This window comes from Eptesicus fuscus, chromosome 22 (assembly GCF_027574615.1).
Source record: "Eptesicus fuscus isolate TK198812 chromosome 22, DD_ASM_mEF_20220401, whole genome shotgun sequence".
Lineage (NCBI taxonomy): Eukaryota > Metazoa > Chordata > Mammalia > Chiroptera > Vespertilionidae > Eptesicus > Eptesicus fuscus.
This window is the reverse complement of record NC_072494.1, coordinates 16092715-16113634: the sequence shown is the minus strand read 5'-3', so window position 1 is coordinate 16113634 and position 20920 is coordinate 16092715. Positions and strand designations below refer to the sequence as shown.

Here is a 20920-nt window from a genome sequence, read left to right as displayed (position 1 = left end):
GCAACAGAAAAAAATGCAGAAACATATTTCACATACAATATAGGTGGCATGTGTATGAAGGATAAATTTATTAAATGCTTAAAGGGAGACACTATACATTTGACTTTTTAAATGAATTTGTGTTCTATTAATCCTATCGGAATGCAAACTTATTTGAAAAATAGTGCTGCATTATATTTATTTGAGCTAGAGACTCCTTGCAGCTCCAAGGTACCCAAATGTTGGAAATCTCTGGCTTCCAAAATCAACTCTGACTTCTCAGGTGGCATTTAAGGCCTTTCATGATCTGGCCCCCACACTCAAGCCAGTTCAACTCTAAGAACTGGGATTGCAGAACAGTTTACTGTCCTGTATCACTTCTCCGCCCTGACTCAGATGTTCAGCTTCCATTTCTTTCAAATACTTGAGTGTAAGCGCCTCCAAGTTGAGCCCTTCATCTTCTTCACCGCTGTTTATGATACAGCCTCACACTATGCATTTGTCTGCGTGCCTGCCCTGCCGCATTGTCCTGGAAAGGCAGGGCCCGTAGCTTTCCGTGTTTATAGATGTCCTCCTCTTAAAACAGAAAAGAAACAAAAAAAAAACACACACACACAAAACCATACATTCTTCAAATGACCTTTAGGACGAGTTATTTTCCTTTTCCTAAATACGGTAACTGAAGCGTGAAGTGGGCAAAAGTCTCGAGAAAGCTCTTCCCCACTCGAGGCTGGGATTCCATAGGAATATAGCTCACTTTGGGGAGAAACCGGCGTAATTCCCAGACTCGTGCATATTATCGTGTAGGTTACCAATCTGCCCACCACGAAGATCGATTCCTCCCCGCCCCAATCTCGCTTTAATACGAGGGTTAGTGCCCTAGCTGGTTTGGCTCAGTGGATAGAGCATCGGCCTGGTTGTGGGCTCCATCCCCAGTGGGAGGCGTGCAGAAGGCAGCCGATCAATGATTCTCTCATCATTGATGTTTCTATCCCTCTCTCCCTATCCCTTCCTCTCTGAAATCAATAAAAAAATATATATTAAAAAATATATATATACGAGGGTTAGTAACCATCTTTCTCTGGGGCAAGGCCGGACCAGGAGGTCACACCCTACCCGTCCCAGCTAATGCCAGACGCCTGGAAATCAACGAGAGTCCAATCGGAATAGACGTCTTAACCGGAACTTCTTTGCCTCACGACCGGAAGAGACTGTGCGTAAGGGCGTTGGGGGCGGAAGTGACGGGAAGGTGGTTGTGGGATAGTTGGCGGGTGGTTGAGCAGAGCCGGTCGCCATGTCCGCGGGGAGCGCGACACATCCTGGAGCCGGCGGGTAAAGCTCCGCGGGCGAGGGGATCGCGGCGAGCGGGGGGCGCGGGGGGCCCCGGGGGAGCTGCGTGTGGGCAGAGGGGCGCTTAAGTGGGAGGGTACGATGGGGGGCCGGGTTGTTGGGCTGGGTGGTGAGCAGGCCTGGGGCCCCTGAAAAAGGCCGGCGAGGATCAGAGGGGAGAGGAAAGCCGGGACTTGGGAAGTGCGGGCCACGGGGAAGGCGAAAACGAGGGCTTGTGGACGGAGGGAAGTCTTTTGATACGGATGACGGAAGAGAAAGGAAGTAGATTCCGGAAAAGGGTTGAAAGAAGTGAGGATTTGGGGAAAATAATGCAGTAAATTGTAAGAAGGTAATTTAAAGCCCTGATCGGAGATTCGAAGGTGTAAAGGGAACGTGATAGAGGGGGAAATGGGGTGCCAAGGCATAGTAAGGGGAAAATAGGAAAAGTGAAAGCTTTTTGGGGGGGCCTATTATTTTTCTTTTATTTATTGTAGGCGCCGCAGCAAATGGGACCAACCAGCTCCAGCCCCCCTTCTCTTCCTCCCACCGGCGGTCCCAGGTGGGGAGGTGACCAGCAGTGGGGGGAGTCCTGGGGGCACCACCGCTGCTCCCTCTGGAGCCTTAGATGCTGCTGCCGCTGTGGCTGCCAAGATCAATGCCATGCTCATGGCCAAAGGGAAGCTGAAACCAACTCAGAATGCTGCTGAGAAGGTATTTGAGGTTGACGGGACTCTGCTAATTGCAATTTTAAGAGGGTTATTTTGTAATCCTGTAATCTCCCAATCATTTGTATTAATGAAGGAGAAAACAGGTACAGTAATTTAAAGACCACTTAGTTTTGGAATGTATCAGAAATTCTGTCATTTGTTTTGACGAGGCAGTTTTGGTTGGGTTGATTACCTTTATGGACCAAGTAGTAGCTTGTTTTGTCTGTGTTTACTTAAAAGCTCTTCCCCACTAGAGGCTGGGATTCCATAAGAATATAGCTCAATTTGGGGAGAAATCTAGTCATGTAAAGCAGTGATGTAATAAGTTTTTTGATACATGTGCATTTTCCCTTAAGTCTAAGGAGTTCAAATAAATCAAGTGGACTTACAAATGTCTCTAATAATCTGTAGATTCAACTTTTTAAAATTCTTTTTTTCATTTCTTGTTTTTAGAGGAAGGGGAAGAGAAAGAAACCTCTATTTGTTGTTAAACTTATTTATGCATTCACTGGTTGATTCTTGTATGTTCGCCCTGGCCAGGTGTATCGGGTTAGATTAAACTTTTTAATGACTGCCTAACCAAAGTGCAATTATACAAGAAATACAAGAATAATTTACATATAGGTGGTTTTGTTGTCTTCACACAAATTGAGGAAATTATTTGAACATTTTATAAACTCCCTTACAGCTAGAATGGATCTGAACTTGGAAAACTTGATCTTACTTGCCATAGAATCCAAGAATCTTCTTATAGGATAATGAGTATATAGCGACTGTTTGTATTGCCAGAATGCATGCTTTGCACTTAAAAGAAATCCTTACAACAATTCTGTGAAATGAATTATTGTCACTAGTTTATTGGTGAGGAAAATTAGGCTCATGAATGTCAAGTAACTTGTCCAAAATCTGTAATGGTAGGCACAGACTTCTACTTCAGAGTCGCCTCGGACAGTTGGATGTTTGGCTTTTGCTTGAAAGCCTCTAGAGTTGTAGAGTTCAGTGTATTCCAAGGCAGCCCATTTCATTGGAATTATAATTTTAAAAGTTCTTTTGGCTTAATTTTGCCATCCTTGTGAAGAGAGGAGTTCTGTGTTTGAAAATGCAGTGAATGTGAGGTTATGGATTTGTTAATTAGCATGTTTGTGATGACTATTTCACAATGTATACATATAGTAAAACATCAAGTTGTACATCTTAAATATATACAATTTTTATTTTTTAATTATACCTCAATAAAGATGGAAAAAAAGAAAATTATGTTCTTTGTTAGCCTTCTAATTTATCAGTAGATAACATTAACAGAATGTTTATTAGTAGGCCATAACCTGTCTGGATACTTAAATATTCAAGTTCTGCAGAATTGGTGAGAAAGCCGAAACCGGTTTGGCTCAGTGGATAGAGCGTCGGCCTGCGGACTCAAGGGTCCCAGGTTCGATTCCGGTCAAGGGCATGTACCTTGGTTGCGGGCATATCCCCAGTAGGGGGTGTGCAAGAGGCAGCTGATCGATGTTTCTCTCTCATCGATGTTTCTCACTCTCTATCCCTCTCTCTTCCTCTCTGTAAAAAATCAATAAAAAAAAGAAATAAAAAAAAAAAGAATTGGTGAGAAATTTTAATGACTTGAAAGTTTATTACTCATTGTGTATTTATGGTTTGCAAAGATTGTATGAGTCAACTGTCCATTTCTAAGGTCTACAAGGAAATATTAAAAGAACGCTGATGAAGAAGGAATGCTCCATGAATATTAAAATTCTTGATACTGATGTTAATCACTTAGATTCATTTTTTCTCTAACAAGTAATTTTTTTTTTATTTTTTTTTATTTTATTGATTTTTTACAGAGAGGAAGAGAGAGGGATAGAGAGTTAGAAACATCGATGAGAGAGAAACATCGATCAGCTGCCTCTTGCACACCCCCTACTGGGGATGTGCCCGCAACCAAGGTACATGCCCTTGACCGGAATCGAACCTGGGACCCTTGAGTCCGCAGGCCGACGCTCTATCCACTGAGCCAAACCGGTTTCGGCATCTAACAAGTAATTTTTAAAAAATATATTTTTATTGATTTCAGAGAGGAAGGGGGGGTGAGAGAGAGAGAGAGAAACATCAATGATGAGAGAGAATCACTGATCATCTGCCTCCTGCATGCCCCCTACTGGGGGTTGAGCCCGCAATTCGGGTATATGCCCTTGACTGGAATCGAACCCAGGACCCTTCAGTCCGCAGGCTGACGCTCTCTGCACTGAGCCAAACCAGCCAGGGATCTAACAAGTAATTTTTAAAATGATAAATGAATTCAGTAAGAGGCAGCATGGTGCATAAATACTGAATTTTGAATCGGAATACCTAGGTTTAAATCCCAGAATCCCCAGTTACTGGTTGGGTGGCTTTGACAGATGAGCCTCAGTCTCCTCATCTATAATGGGGTTGGTAATATATATATACCTGTGCAGTCTGGTCCCATAATCACTAGCCTCATGTGACTATAAAGATTTTAATTAAAAATAAAATATAAAAGTCAGTTTCTTGGTCACATGAGTCACATTTCAGGTGCTCAGTAGACATGTGGCTAGTGGCACCCATTTTGCACTGCCAGCTAGAGCAGGGGTCGCCAATCTTTCGGACCTCACAGACCACCAGTGGTCCACGGACCACCGGTTGGCGACCGCTGAGCTAGAGGACACATCCTGCCATTAGGATTCAGTGAGATAAGATGTATAATGCATGCTGAAGAGGGCTAAACAAAGGTAAGGAGATGCATATTGTGTCTATTTAGTGTCTCCAGATTTTAGGATCTTATTTGGCTTTTTACCCACTCTTCCTTAAGAGAGAGTAATGGGGTAGAATGTTAATTAGATTCAATTTAAGGGTTATTGTTTTTTAAATTGATTTTAGAAGAAGAGAGAGAGAGAGTGAAACATTGATTGGTTGCCTCCCACACTTGCCCACAGCAGGGATGGAACCTACAGTCTGGCTGTGTGCCCTGACTGGGAATCAAATCCACCACCTTTTGGTGTACGGGATGATGCTCCAACCAACTGAGCCACACCGGCCAGGGCCAATTTAAGGGTTTTGATATTGAAAGATTCAGTTGGTTGATTTTGATACGTTGTGACCATAGTGTTAACACTTAATGTGTAAGGTTACATCCCATTATACAGGTGTGTATCTGAGTTACTTATTGTGAATTGTGTGTTGAACTCTACCCTGTATTTACATACACGGTTACCTAATTGAGCTGGAAAGCATCATGACTTGGTCCTAATATAGGGGTCCTCAAACTTTTTAAACAGGGGGCCAGTTCACTGTCCCTCAGACCGTTGGAGGGCCAGACTATAGTTTAAAAAAAAGTATGAAAAAATTCCTATGCACACTGCACATATCTTATTTTGAAGTAAAAAAACAAAACGGCAAAAACACCCGCATGTGGCCCACGGGCCGTAGTTTGAGGACGCCTGTTCTAATTCAGAGTTTCTGTAATTACGTGGTCATAAAAATGCACACATGGCCAAGATTGTAGAGAAATCTGATGGCAGCCTTCAGGTAAATTGATTGTACTTGTTATCATTTTAGTGAGGTTTAAAAATTTTTATTTTTTAAATATATTTTTGTTGATTTCAGAGAGGAAGGGAGAGGAAGAGAGAAACATCAGTGATGAGAATCATTGATCGGCTGCCTCCTGCATGCCCCTGTTGGGAGTTGATCCTGAAACCTGGGCATGTGCCCTGACCAGGAATCAAACCATGACCTCTTGGTTCATAGATCACACTCAATAGTGAGGTTTTATTTGCATGTTATTTCACTCATGAAGAATGACCAAGGAGTGTTTCCAAGTATGTTTGTAGGCAGGTAAAGGGAGATTTGGGAAGGTATATTTTTAAATTGGGCATTGAAGAGCTATTTCATTATGTAAACTTTTTAATCTGATTTCTCTTTTTGTAGCTTCAGGCCCCTGGAAAAGGCTTAACGAGCAGTAAAAGCAAGGATGACCTGGTGGTAGCTGAAGTAGAGATCAATGATGTGCCTCTCACATGTAGGAACTTGCTGACTCGAGGACAAACTCAAGACGAGGTGTGGAGATGTTGGGCTTTGGGGAATGTGGGTGGATGTGGTTTCAGAAAAATAAAGACTGCTAAATAAGGACAGATATGAATCAGATATTTATTAGTGTATTTGGGTTATACTCTCCAAAGTTAGGGTTGGGTTTGATTTAGTAACTGCAGAGGAACTTCTTAGTGATGGTAAAAAAACCCCAAAAACTAAAAAAAAAAAAAAAAACACAACAAAACAGCTCTGTGTGAATTCCCTGGGGTGGTCTGAGTAAGAAACAATGGAACTAAATTTTCAGATAGCAGAGAGAACTCATTTCCTTCTTATTGATGGAATGGATGGATGGGGAAAATCTATCTTGCTACCTGTCATTGAAGCCAATCAATTGCCGCATCATCTTTTTAATAGAAAATTTCCTTTTTAGATCAGCCGACTTAGTGGGGCTGCAGTGTCAACTCGAGGGAGGTTCATGACCACTGAGGAGAAGGCCAAAGTAGGACCAGGGTGTGTATGCATATCCTCTACTTTGGGGAAGGGTAGGGTATATGACTCATTACTCTTAGGGAGTATATGTAAGTGCTTGGTTAATAGCTTATGCAGTAGCTACTTTGGTTAATAGATATACACCTATGTATATGTATATATGCTTTATTGCAGAATTCAGGACATCTTCAATAGATAGAAGAAGTGTTGCAGTTATTCTTTTTCCTATTGTGCTATTTCTTGTTTTTAATATATATTTCACGGTGTCTTTATTGAAGACAACAAATTATGCAAAAGTGTAAAAGAAGCCCTAACCGGTTTGGCTCAGTAGAGGGAGCATCAGCCTGTGGACTGAAAGGTCCCGGGTTTGATTCCAGTCAAGGGCATGTACCTTGGTTGCAGGCACATCCCCAGTAGGAGGTGTGCAGGAAGCAGCTGATAGATGTTTCTCTCTCATTGATGCTTCTCTCTATCCCTCTCTCTTCCTCTCTGTAAAAAAATCAATAAAATATATATATTTTTAAAAGTGTAAAAGAAGATAATAATTGTTAACGCTTAATGTGATACTTTTAAACTTTTTTATGGAAATATTTCCCCTAACAAATGAGTTTATACTTTGTTGTAATCTTTATTTTTTTAAATATATTTTTATTGATTTTAGAGAGCAAGGGAGAAGGAGAGAGAAAGAAACATCAATGATGAGAGAGAACCACCGATCAGCTGCCTCCTACATGTCCCCTACTGGGGATTGAGCCTGCAACCCTGGCATGTGCCCTTGACCGGATTTGAACCTGGGACCCTTCAGTCCGCAGGCTGATACTCTATCCATCGAGCCAAACCAGCTAGGGCTGTTGTAATCTTTTTTTAAAATAATTTTATTTATTTATTTATCTTTTTTTTTTTAATATATTTTATTGACTTTTTACAGAGAGGAAGAGAGAGGGATAGAGAGCCAGAAACATCGATGAGAGAGAAACATCGATCAGCTGCCTCTTGCACACCCCCCACTGGGGATGTGCCCGCAACCAAGGTACATGCCCTTGACTGGAATCGAACCTGGGACCCTTCAGTCCGCAGGCCGATGCTCTATCCACTGAGCCAAACCGGTTTCGGCTGTTGTAATCTTTTTTAAAGTTAAAAATATAAAAATTTTTTTAGTCCTCACCTGAGGATATTTTTTTCCATTGATTTTTAGAGAGTGGAAGGGAGGGAATGAGAGAGGCGTGCGCGCGCTCTCTCTCTCTCTCTCTCTCTCTCTCTCTCTCTCTCTCTCTGTCTCTCTCAAACACTCAAACATGAAACTGAAGTACGTGCCCTTGACCGGGAATCCAACCCAATACCCTTTGGTCCACTGGTGGCTGTTCTAACACGGGTGGGGAATGTTGGTCTGAGGCTTGTGAGATCATTTGGTCTGGCCCTGCTGAGGCATTAGGGGTGAGTTAATTAAATGTTTAACCAAATATAGCAGGCTAATTTTTAAGTTGATCGTTTTGTATGACCTATGAATGATGTTATAAATATCCAAATGGTCCTTGGCAGAAAAAAGGTTCCCCAACCCCTGTTCTAACCACTGAGAAACCCAGCCAGGGCTAAACAATTTTTTTAATCAAGACTCCTTAATGGCTCTGATGATTATAAGTTGTAGGTTATCTGTAAAGATTTCATGTCAGTTTAGTTTCATCTCTTTCAGTATTCAATTTTATTTTTTAAATCCTCACCTGAGGATTGGTTTTCATTGATTTTTAGAGAGGGAAAAAGAGACAGAGCCATTCATGTGAGAGAGAAACATTGATTGGTTACCTCCTGTACATGTGCCAGCTGGGAATCGAACTTGCAACCTTTTGATGTAGGAACAATACTCCAACCAAGTGAGCCACCTGGCCAGGGCAAAACAACATCTTTAGCATTGGCTTAATCATCCCTCCACTGTTAAACCATGCTCTTAGAAATTAGCAATAGCCATTTCTATGTGCGGTATAGTTCCTTTCACTTATTTGGAAGCTTTAAATGTTACAGATTAGTTTTGGTGACTCATTTAGCTCCTCCTTTGGTTATTACCAGTTTAGGATCATCATTTTATATTTCTCTTTATAGGGATCGTCCATTATATCTTCATGTTCAGGGCCAAACACGGGAATTAGTGGACAGTAAGTAATGTTTTTGGCTCACATATCACTTTTTGTGAAAAGCAAAGTACAGGGATGTGTGTAATATTATTTATGTACTACTCATGAATATACATAGGGGTTTAGAAAGGTTGGGAGCCAGACATTTGGGTCACCTATAAAATAGATTAATACTCAGATAATTAAGTATTGGCCTGTGTTTATCATTGGGTGCTAGTCAGTTCATTCAATTCTTTGGTATAGTATTTTACTCTGTGCTTTTCCCTAGGAGCTGTAAACCGAATCAAAGAAATTATTACCAATGGGGTGGTGAAAGCTGCCACGGGGACAAGTCCAACTTTTAATGGTGCGACGGTCACTGTCTATCACCAACCAGCGCCCATTACGCAGCTGTCTCCAGCTGTTAGCCAGAAGCCTCCCTTCCAGTCAGGGGTATGTTTTGTGGAGAGGTCATTAACAGCTTTATCGTTTCTATAAAAATGATATATGCCAAATAACACAGAAAGTATGAAGAAAGAAGTAAAATCCTGAAAGTTACCATTATTGATATCAGATTAATGGACCATTTAGGTGTCCAAGATATAGTAGTGAACATTTGAGCACACAGCTCTTCTGACATATTCCAGAAAGGAGGTTTTGATAGATCAAAGATTATGCACATTGTACATTTAAAGTTAGTGGTTTGAATTTATATTTGTAAACCTGATGGCAACTGGAGGACTAAGAAGGCTGAGTCTGATGAAGCAAGACTCTGCTGATACAATCCTCCTAAAAAAAAGGGTTGGAGAGAGCAGCCTTTATTGGAGAATATCATAGGGCTGACTGTACTACCCAACATTCTACTCCAGTTTTACAGGAAATTGTCTTTGCTATAATTTCTTAACATATATCAGTTGAGAAGAACTGGGAATGCTTATTCAGTATTGAATTGGAGTTTTCACCTCTTAGATAGGTTTTGCTGAGCAGAGAGGTAGGTATGTGGACTGTAATTCTCATTTAAATTAAGCTACCTGATAAGGTTTATTTTAATGCCATTGTGATAGAAATTATAGGGGATCCTTATTCTGAAAGTGATTAAACGTATCTGGAGAATAAAAATATTTTGTATAATGATTTCCATGGTTAGGATTTAATTTTGTATTCTTTGTTTAACCTGATCTTTCTGTTCCTCTACAGATGCATTATGTTCAAGATAAATTATTCGTGGGTCTGGAACATGCTGTGCCCACTTTTAATGTCAAAGAGAAAGTGGAAGGTCCAGGCTGCTCCTATTTGCAGCACATTCAGATCGAAACGGGTGCCAAAGTCTTTCTACGAGGCAAGGGTTCAGGGTGCATTGAGCCAGCATCTGGCCGAGAAGCTTTTGAACCTATGTATATTTACATCAGGTATGGATGGAGCTGAGAACATTTAAATCCTTGTTAACTTAGCAGTACAGACAGCAGTGATTCAGAAGGAGTAAGAGAAAAATGGGCTTAATAAGTAGTAACGTGAAGGAACTTAGGTAAATACCAGGAATAATCACTTTATAATCCTATATAATAAAACCCTAATATGCAAATCGACCGAACAGTGGAACAACCTGTGGAATGACTGGTCATTATGACGTGCACTGACCACCAGGGGGAATATGCTTAACACAGGAGCTGCCCCCAGCCTGCAGGCCCCAGGCCAGCCAAGGCGGGTGCCAGTGGGCCCCCCCCCCCCCCCCCCCGCATCACCCTGCCGGTCGCCCCACAGATTGGCCCTGATCACTGGCCAGGACTGGGGCCCTACCCATGCATGAATTTCATGCACCGGGCCTCTAGTTAGCTAATAAAAATTGTTGGATTAGAAGAAAGGTTATCTTTTTTAGTATTCAACTCCTTGGATTTTATACAAGTCTATGATCCTAAAATGAGCTGTTATGAGCCTACAATAACTTTGACTTAAACCTATCACAATATTTTCAAATGTCTTTTCTTTATATCACGAAGTACTATTACTCAGAGAAAGACCAATAAAATAACGTGGTAATGATACTAGTTATACCTTAAAGGGCTTATAACATTATTTTGTGTCCCTGTTTTGTGGTTTTCAGAAGCTTAGATTTGTGCTGCATTGAATATATTAAGTTTATAAAGCAGCATACAAAGTGAAAACAGAATCCTGTATCTTTATTTTTCTTCCTTTTGAATTCTTGGTTCTTAATTTTTTGCAGTCATCCCAAACCAGAAGGCCTCGCTGCTGCCAAGAAGCTCTGTGAGAATCTCTTGCAAACAGTGAGTTATATTTGTCTGTCTCATACTTATTCAGAACAGCTACTGCCATTTTAGACTGTGTCTTAGCTATTTTTCCCACCTGTATTAGTTTCCTAGGCTGCCACACAAAATTACCACAACAAAATTCAAACAATAGAATTGTATTCTCTCATAGTTCAGGGAGCCAGAAGTCCAGAATTGAGGTGTGGGGTAGGATGGTTCCTCCTGAAAGCTCTGTGGGAGAATCCATCCCACACCTCTCTCCTATCTTGTGATCGTCTAGTCCTTGGCATTCTTTGCCTTATGACAGCATAATTCCAATCTTATCTCTTCTTCTAAGGGTAGCAGTCTTTGGATTTAGGGCTTGCTCTAATCCAGTTTGACTTCTTAACAACCTCCAAGCAAATACCTTGTTTCCAAATAAGGTCATATTCTGAGTTACAGGCAGACATGAATATGCGGGGGTGGGGGTGGGGAGGACACACATGACACTATTCAAACCATTACACCATTCCAGCAACTAACATTCTTTTTAAGGAAGTCATATTTCCCTAGCCAGGGGCACAGATGGCATGCATTTCTCCTTCAGGAGCTATTTCAGTATGGAATTTTGAATCTATAGTACATATTTGTTTTCCCTTCTCTTGCAGGTTCATGCCGAATACTCTAGATTTGTGAATCAGATTAATACTGCTGTACCTTTACCAGGTGTGTATGTCTTAAAGTATTTAACGATAAAATATTTTGCTAGTGATATTTATGAATAAAATAGTGATACTTGAGGCTAGACTAATTGTGCCAGGGCACTAATAGTGTTCCCTTCAACTTAGGGTAATTTGGAAAGCCAGTTGAGCCTCAGTATTTTTCTTCCCTGAAGATTAAGTTTAATATTCAGCTAAAATGTCTCATTCTGCTGCAGCTGATTAAACACTTTTTTTCTTCCCCTTCAGGCTATACACAACCCTCTGCTATAAGTAGTGTCCCTCCTCAACCACCATATTATCCATCCAATGGCTATCAGTCTGGTTACCCTGTTGTTCCCCCTCCTCAGCAGCCAATTCAGCCTCCCTATGGAGTTCCAAGCATAGTGCCACCAGCTGTTTCATTGGCACCTGGAGTCTTGCCAGCATTACCTACTGGAGTCCCACCTGTGCCTACACAATACCCGATAACACAAGTGCAGCCTCCAGCTAGCACTGGACAGGTAAGATGCCAGAATATGAAACATGATACCATTGAATTTGGAAAAATTGGGGTGGAAAGGTGGTGATTTTATTCAGAAATTGTATGTAATATGAGATACTGTTTTCCTATTTTTAAAAATTTTAAAGATTAATTTAGAGAGAGAAACATCAATTTTGTTGTTCCACTTATTAATGCACTCATTGGCTGATTTTTTTTTTTTAATTTAAAAATTTTTTAAATTAAAAGGCTTTTTTTGGTAGCTATTGTTAATCTTTACCTGAGGATGTATTTTCTATTGATTTTTAGAGAGACTGGAAGGGAGGGAGGGAGGGAGGGGGAGAGAGAGGGAAAGAGAAAGGGAGGAAGGGAGAAAGGACGAGAGAAAGAGAAACATTGGAGTGGAAGAGACACATTGATGGGTTGCCTCTTGAACCGTGTGCCTGGTTGCCTCCTGCATTCACTCCTACCGGGACTGGGAATCAAACCTGCAACCCAGGTATGTGCCCTTGATTGGGAATCGAACCCAAGACCCTTTGGTGTGAGGGCCGATGCTCTAACCTGAGCCACACTGGCCAAGGCTATTGATTGATTCTTGTATGTGCCCCAACTGGGCATCGAAACTGCAACCTTGGTATATCGGGATGACACTCTAACCAACTAAGCTACCCAGCCAGGGCTCTAGTATCTTCTTCTCTTACCACCAACACACTACCTGAGTACTTTGGAATAATGTGTACATGTGTCTGTTCATCTTGAAGTCAGTTGCATGAGCCTTGCCACCTTATAGTTGTTTAGAGCAGGTGTCAGTGAACTGATGCTAAATATTTAAGGCTTTGTAAGCCGCATGGTCTATGTCACAACTACTGCAGCCCTGCTGTTGTTGCGCAAAAGCAGCTGCAGACAATACCAAACAAACACGTGTATCCGTATGCCAGCCACACTTGATTGACAAAAATAGGTAGCAGGCCAGAATCATAGGGTGCCATACTGTGGGCCATCATGTGCCTGCACCTCGCTTTATATAGTTTAAAAGTGCTCAAGGAGAAAGGGGCTGGCCTATACTACATCTCTAGATGATTGGAATGGAATTACTAATCTTAGAACTATATCATATACAGGTGTTCCTAGGCCAAGATTAAGGGAAACTTGTGAACATAAGGATTATAAGTGCTGGTATTTGTTTCTCGAACTGTAAGAAACTAGAATTTTAGGAAAGACATAGGCAGCTCATCTAGATACATTATATACAGTCATTCTTAGAGGCAGGGAGAGACTAATGAGAGAGCATGGTGATGGGTTTATGGTGGGCCCTTCTCTGTGGGCTTCTCATAGTGTACCCATGCCAGAGTAAATTGCTGCCTCGAACCATTGCCCAGCCTCCTTACCTGTGGGCTGTTAGCACTGAAGAGGGTTGTACAGTATGAGACAACAAAGGGCTTCTGTTGTGGTCCCTGTCATAATTATTTTACCTTTTACATTTAGGCAGAGAGAGCTATATAGTTCTCCAACTTTGAGCCACATTCTGTTGTAATGAGAAAGCAGTATAGCAGAGTGATTGACAGTTGGGGTTTAGAGATAGATATGCTTTCCCATGTTTGAGTTGTGTGATGTTAGGATATAATATAACCTATCCAGGCTTTGGTTTTCTTTCTGTATAGAATGGGAGTAGCCCTGGCCAGTGTGGCTTAATTGGTTGGAGCGTGTCCTGTGTACCAAAAGGTCTCCAGTTTGATTCCAGGCCAGGGTGGGTACCAGAGGCAGTCTGTCTATGTTTCTCTCTCACATCAATGTTTCTCTTCCTTTCCCATCCTCTCTCACTTAAAAAAAAAGAAAGAAAGAAAGAAAGAAAAATAAATAAATAAATAAAGCTGCCCTACTTGGTTTAACTCCGTGGATAGAGCGTCAGCCTGCAGCCTGAAGGGGCCCGGGATCAATTCCGGTCAAGGGCACATGCCCCGGTGTGGGCTCAATCCCCAGTAGGGGGCATGCAGGAGGCAGCCAATCAATGATTCTCTCTCATCATTGAATGTTTCCTTTTTTTTAAATATAATTTTATTGATTTCAGAGAGGGAAGGGAGGGAGGGAGGGAGGGAGGGAGGGAGGGAGGGAGGGAGGGAAAGAGGGAAAAAGAGACACATCAATGATGAGAGAGGATCATTGATCTGCTGGGGATCAAGCCTGCAACCCCAGCATGTGCCCTGACTGGGAATCGAACCATGACCTCCTGGTTAATTGGTTGACACTCAAACCACTGAGCCACGCCTGCCGCAACCTGAGCATGTGCCCTTGACTGGAATGGAACCCGAGACCCTTCAGTCCACAGGCCGACGACACTCTATCCACTGAGCAAAACCAGCTAGGGCAGTAACAGTGTTGTTGCTTGATAACTTCTGAACTAAGTAAGTGGCTGGAGTTTTTGTTTGTTAAAGGTCATGTTTGCTCCTAATAGCTTGAATGCACAACAGGTTTTTCCTGAGAGTTCCAATCTGTAGAGATTATCAATTTCATGTTTCTCTCCCATGAAGATGGGAAGGCTAGGTAATACTGTTAGCAAATTATACATGAAGGGCTCGGCCGGTGTGGCTCAGTGGTTGAGTGTAGACCCATGAACTAAGAGGGGTCTACACCAATCGGCTGCCTCCCACATGCCCCCACCAGATCTATTTCCAGTCAGGGCACATGCCCAGGTTATGGGCATGATCCCCAGGATGGGGCATGTAGGAGGCAGCCGATTGGTGTTTCTATCCCTTTCCCTTCCTCTCTCTCTAAAATCAATAAAAACATATTTTTAAAAATTATACACGAAGGAAACTTAAGTACCAGAAGGTGAAAGATTTATGTGCTACCTACTGATCATTAAAGTATATTATAATCATCGTTTACTTCTTCATTAGTTGGGGATTCTCACACTTTTTTCCCCCCCTTGGTTTGCTTTTGTCCCAGAGTCCGATGAGTGGGCCTTTTATTCCTGCTACTCCTGTCAAACCTGCCTTGCCTGCCGGCCCCCAGCCCCCACCCCAGCCCCAGCCCCAGCCCCAGCCCCAGGCCCCACTCTCAACTCAAACCCAGGCACAGAAGAGGAGATTCACGGAGGAGCTACCAGATGAACGAGAATCTGGACTTCTTGGATACCAGGTTAAATAAAATATCCTGTCTTACTTTCCTAATCTTATTCTGTATTCTCCCTTTAAATAAAGATAAATTCACATCTGTATCAACTGTCCTCCCAATACTAGGATTTCCATTTTCTGGAATCTACTTAGATTAGATTTTTATCCTTGGGGGATTAATTTAAAGCAAGAGTTGATTCCTTCTGAGTGAGTTTTGTCCTTGGGCATACAAAGCCTTCCACCTAGAGAAGTCTCTGACTAGCATCTAGAAGGAATTCTGTATAATTCTGGACTTCTCTTATTCATATACTTTCAAGCCTCTAATACTTCTTACTTCCCTACACATCTCACTGAAAGCTCATTCTACCAGTATGTGGTTTATATTTAAAACCTTGGCTTTCAGTTTTTGATACCCTTTCTCTCCCTAAAAAAAAGTGGTGATTTTTTTTTCTCCAATGCCTCCCCAAAAGTGTCAGAAATGCAGTGAATCTGCATACACATAAACACAATCATTCACTAAGGAGTTGTTTTTTTAAAAGATTATTAAATATCAAAATATGTAGTTTGGTGCAATTTTGTTTTATCAGGAAAAGCACCTTTACTTTTTGCCGGAATCCTTGAAGCATTCTTTTGAAACAAACATTTGAAGTATTTTTATAGCTTATAACTAGGTTTGCACAAACCATTTAAGTTATGGGTAGTTGAAAACAGATAGACATAACATAATGAATCACCACATCCCTGACCATCCCAACAGAAAAATAATCTCTACTTTGACTATGGTTATGCTCCAAATCCCAAGGAGCTATGTAGTGCAGTTTACTGCAATTTACCAGAAAGATGAGGCACTTGACAGTTACATTAAGGAGCTAAAGTCAATACAGCAGTTGTAGATTTGCTAATGCTACTGTATTTTTCTGCTCATAGCATGGACCCATTCATATGACTAATTTAGGTACAGGCTTCTCCAGTCAGAATGAGATTGAAGGTGCAGGATCGAAGGCGGCAAGTTCCTCAGGCAAAGAGCGAGAGAGGGACAGGTAAGTTAGTTGGAATGTAACTATCCTATCTAATAAAAGGGTAATATGCAAATTAACCATCACTCTGTCACAAATATGGCGGTGCCCATAGCCACAAGATGGCAGTGCCCAGTCCTCTCAGCCCCACTGGAGTCCCTAGTCTGGGGGGGGGGGGGCGGTGGCCGCTGGGAGCGGGCAGCATGAGATGCCTGGAGGAATGCTTGCTTCATCGCTGCGGTGACAAGGCAAGCGTTGCGCCCAGCCACGGATGGGCCTCTGGCCAGGCTGGGGCACGGATGGGCCTCTGGGCCACAGAGAGCCTCTGGGCAGTGGGCACGGAGCGGCCAGGCCCCACAGAGAGCTACTGGCACACGGATTCGTGCGCAGGGCTACTAGTATGAATACATTCATATGTCATTTGTTTGTACCATTAGTGTAAATAATGACCATTGCTACAAGTTTCCATGTTCTAATACTGAAATGAAATCACTTGGGCAAACAAGTTCCTGTTGTAGTTGATGCAATAATGGAAAATACAATGATATAACTTCCCCAGTTTTAGAGGCAGCTATACTTAGCTTTGAATAATTCCATGCTTGCTTATTCAGTTGTCTTCCTTTACCTTCATTGTATCTTGGCCATTTTTTTTAAAGGGTAGGCAGTAGTTACACAATCAAGCCATTTTGCTATTTAGAATCATAGAGTATCATGGATGGAGGTACTTGAATGGGAGTCAAGCCTGCCATCTAGTGCTTGGATTCTACCTATATCATTATTAGCCTTCATAAGAGGGAGCTCACTTCCCATAACAGTTCCTTCTGTTTTTGGCATGGCCTGGCTATGTAGACAAAGCCTCATAATTTTACAACTTGAAAATAGCTTGAAATTAATGGTAAATATGAACTTGAAAGGTTATCTTCAGACTGTACTGTTAATTCCCCTTCTTATCTACAGGAGAATTTAAAATTGATTGAATTTGTCTGAAAGAGTTTCTTTTTTAACAGGCAGTTGATGCCTCCACCAGCCTTTCCAGTGACTGGAATAAAAACAGAGTCTGATGAAAGGAATGGGTCTGGGACCTTAACAGGGAGCCATGGTGAGTAAGGTATAACGGGGGGCCTAAGGGAGTGGCTAAGACTGGTGCTAAGCTATTAATTTTCTAACCTGATGTTCATTCAGGTGCGATACATTTAGGCGTTTAATCCAACCTCTATAATCTAATGAAAAAACTTTTCTTTTTATTCATACGGACAGCATATAGTTACACAGCATTTTATTTTCAACCGACGTGTGTCTAGAAAAGAGTCAGTCGACTTATATTTTATACATAACATCAGTGACATTAAAACCCTAGGAAATACTAATGATTGGTAGGTCATTTCAAAATTTTGTTGCCTTGTTATCTAAGTACTTAGAGGTAATCTGAAACAGAATTAAAGATCCATATTTTTGTATTGGGAACTGAGCCACGTCTCCTCTCGTAGCTCTGTTGGTTGGGAATGGTCAGCCTATGGCGATTATAAAAAATGTTGCTTCTTAGTATTCCAGAACTCTTAAATCCTGTATAGGTACAGGGGAACATTTTTGTTCCTTCCCTGTAATCATAATAAAAATGAACAGAAGAAAATTAATTTTTTTCTTTTCTTTAAACTCTAAAAGGTGAAGTATCAGCCTCAAAAGATGTACTTGCTAACATTCCTTTTTTCTTTTTTTTTTTCTTTTTTTTTTTTTGTGTGTGTGTGTTTCTTTTTTCTTTCTCTGTTTTCTTACATGGTTCTGGTGGATTCACATTTGCTGATGCTGGTGCTGTTTTTCGTGTGACCTTCAACGCATTTGGGTGACCACTGACCCTGTGACCTCAAAATGGCGTCCAACTAACCACTTAAAATTAACATCTTTTTTTTTTTAAATTAACGAATTTATGGTATTATCTTTTTTCTTCGCGGGGAATGGGGTTTGGGTTGTTTTTCTCTATTCTAGATTATCCAGTTAAGAAGATGAAAACTACAGAGAAGGGATTTGGCTTGGTGGCTTATGCTGCAGATTCATCTGACGAAGAGGAGGAACATGGAGGTCATAAAAATGCAAGTAGTTTTCCACAGGGCTGGAGTTTGGGATATCAGTACCCTTCATCACAACCACGAGCTAAACAACAGATGCCATTCTGGATGGCCCCGTAGGACACAGCGGAACAGACTTTTTGACCCTCGGTGACTCTTCTTTAGCAATAATGCATGCATTTGATTTAACAAGACTTTGGCCTGTACTGGGAACCATCGTGGACCTTTGCAGAAGTTAGAGGTGCAGTGTCTCCTTCCTTAAAAGGGTTTCATTCTTTTTAAAATGTCTTCTTTTCTTCAGTGGCATAGCATCTGTTAAAATTTACATGGGATCACAAATTTGTCTCAGAAGCTTTTTTATTTAACACTCAGTGAAATGTGCTGTTCTACACAGCATCCCATTGGGGTCATTCCTGTATACATTTGACCTGGTCTGGCCTTTCCAAATGAGTAACCCCTATTCCGATGTAGACAGTTTTATTTGTATTTTACAACTGTTTGGTCAATTTTGATAATAACTTGTTACAAACCAAGCCTTACTATTTATTAGTAGGGAAATGATTTTAAGACCATCTTTTCCTTTCAGTACTAAATCTACAAATTCCCCACTCCTATTCCATTTTTGGGTTCTTTCTGTTTTGGCAAGTGCGGATTCACGAGTTTAAAATTGTCAGGTATAACTGGATCCTGGGGAAGAAAATGAAGTTTTTTTTTTATTGTGTCTTTTTTGGGGAATGATCCAAAGCTGGCACCTTCAGGCACACTTGTCTCAGATAGCCATTGCTGTTTTTATTGCTCTTCTAAGCTCTTGTCTTCAACTGGGTCAGAAAACTACTTGATCAAAAGCTGACCAGAATTTATCACAGAAATGAAACAGTGGTCTGTCTCTCTCAGAACTGTTGCAGCTAAAATAGAGAGACTTGACTGCTCCCAATAGGATGGTGGACTTAGTGACTGAAATTGCAACTTGTCCTTTTTCTTGGCATTACAGGTTTTACCAAAAGAACTTTTTTGTATCAAATATTGATGTGTGAAAGTGAAGGAGCTAGTCTGCTGAATCAGTAGTTTGAGATACTGAACTGTCATTTTTGCACATTTGAATACTTTGCAGGCTAGCTTTGTATAAACGTATCCTCTGGTTTCCTATATGTTGTAAATACTTAGACCATAATGTCATTATAAATAAATGTATAAATATTCTGCTTGTGGTATCTCTGTTCTTATTAAAATTCATAAACTTGTTTACTCATAGCACAATGACTTTCTAACCTCTCCAGAAAAATACATACATGGATCCCAAAGTTTGCATACAGTTCAGAGTTTTGACTTTGCAAAGTAAACCATTAGAAGTTCAGATGAAAAGTGTCAATGTTTTAGCTCTCATGGTTAAAAGGGGCTGGATGAGTGAAACACTTTTAACGGAAATGCAAATTATTGGAAAAACACTCTCAAAAAGGAAGTGGGATGGGCAGAAGTTTCAACAGGTTTCCCAGTGTCAAGTTCCTTCAAGTACCTGTACCTAAACAGAGAAATATAATGATAATGTCTTCATTTATTTCCATATTTAATTCAAGGCCACATGAAAATTCTAATTTTATTTCCTATTGGAGGATAGTTTGTTTACAACAAAACAAATTATCATAATAGGTTTCATTTATATATGTTTAAAATACAGAACATATAGAATGTTCTGGAAAACATATAGCATATTGTCCAGATACGCCAAGGTTGTGGGTTCAATCTCTAGTCAGGGCACATACAAGAATCAGCCAATGAATGCATAGATTAGATAAGTGAAATAGTAAATCCGTGTTTCTCTATGTCCCTTCCTCTCTGTAAAAATAAAATACGGAACTCCAGTTAACTAGAACAGTGATTTTCAACTGGTGTGCTGCAAGAATTTTTAAAATGTGCAATACCTGACTTGTCAGGGGTACTGATCTCTTGCCTTAGATTGTCAAACTGACAAGAGCCAACACAACAGCCATCTGGTGTGAATGAAAAATTAGTACCTATTTTGTCAGATTGGCAGAAAGTTTTTGGTGTGCCACAGGGTATTAGTAATTAGTTTATGTGTACCATGAGCTGAAAAAGGTTGAAAATTGCTTAAGTAGAACATCTGGTCTTTGAGACTTGACCCACTGTTTTCAAAAGCCCACATCAGCTGTTCTTGGGGGGAATTGGCTTTTTCTGTTCTTGAGCAGTAAACTCTCTCAAGTCCTGCTTTGGGGGAGGATTTGGTGGGTACCCGTTTCCTGTTAACTCTTACATTTGGCCGAATTAGTTTGTCACAAGCAGCGGACAGCCCTGAGTAGTTACTTTTCTTATCATATCCTCTATCTTCTTTTTTCTTCTTTCTGAAATACGTTTTGGTTGATTTTAGAAACATCTATGAGAGACATCGATGGGCTGCCTCCTGCATGCCCTCTCCTGGGGATCGAGCCCGCAACCCTCCGCCCTCCTTTTTTCCTTGTGTGAATAATGATTTTAACACGCTGTATGTGCACACTTGGAGTATGTATGGTACTCTACCCCGGCCCTGCGGTGGCCGGTCGCAGGAACTGGGTTTAGAGGACCCGGCGGCCGAGGGGCGGGCCTGCCCTACGTCACGGCGCCGTCCCTCTCGCCGGTG

The 20920-nt window shown here is 41.2% G+C and overlaps 1 protein-coding gene and 2 non-coding genes across 5 annotated transcripts; all 3 read left to right on the top strand.

The window, feature by feature from the left end:
• Nucleotides 1–1233: 1233 nt before the first annotated feature.
• On the top strand, nt 1234–19488 carry KHDC4 (KH domain containing 4, pre-mRNA splicing factor). 3 transcript variants are annotated; one of them, XM_008155676.3, is made up of 14 exons: nt 1234–1311; nt 1803–2019; nt 5958–6086; nt 6490–6569; nt 8643–8695; nt 8943–9106; nt 9851–10062; nt 10875–10935; nt 11565–11622; nt 11865–12118; nt 15043–15234; nt 16137–16249; nt 17233–17324; nt 18209–19488. In XM_008155676.3, exons 1-14 carry the CDS (start codon nt 1274–1276, stop codon nt 18406–18408), a joined length of 1863 nt encoding a protein of 620 aa, XP_008153898.2. In that variant the 5' UTR covers nt 1234–1273; the 3' UTR covers nt 18409–19488. The 3 variants fall into 3 exon arrangements, with proteins under 3 accessions (XP_008153898.2, XP_027987199.2, XP_054567609.1); XM_028131398.2 differs by lacking the exon at nt 18209–19488 and having other exon boundaries at nt 16165–16249; nt 17233–17318; XM_054711634.1 differs by lacking the exons at nt 6490–6569; nt 8643–8695; nt 8943–9106.
• On the top strand, nt 9386–9514 carry LOC114227843 (small Cajal body-specific RNA 4). The gene has a single exon (XR_003613942.1). It is a non-coding gene; the product is annotated as a small Cajal body-specific RNA 4 (non-coding RNA).
• LOC114227841 (small nucleolar RNA SNORA42/SNORA80 family) lies at nt 13384–13520 on the top strand. The gene has a single exon (XR_008555231.1). It is a non-coding gene; the product is annotated as a small nucleolar RNA SNORA42/SNORA80 family (small nucleolar RNA).
• Nucleotides 19489–20920: the final 1432 nt, after the last annotated feature.

Bases quoted from the DNA above. Each gene is read 5' to 3' on its own strand.
- KHDC4 (XM_008155676.3), top strand. From the start codon at position 1,274: ATGTCCGCGGGGAGCGCGACACATCCTGGAGCCGGCGG. The intron at 10,063-10,874 runs GTATGGATGGAG...AATTTTTTGCAG, and splicing joins CCTATGTATATTTACATCAG to TCATCCCAAACCAGAAGGCC. The intron at 10,936-11,564 runs GTGAGTTATATT...CTTCTCTTGCAG, and splicing joins GTGAGAATCTCTTGCAAACA to GTTCATGCCGAATACTCTAG.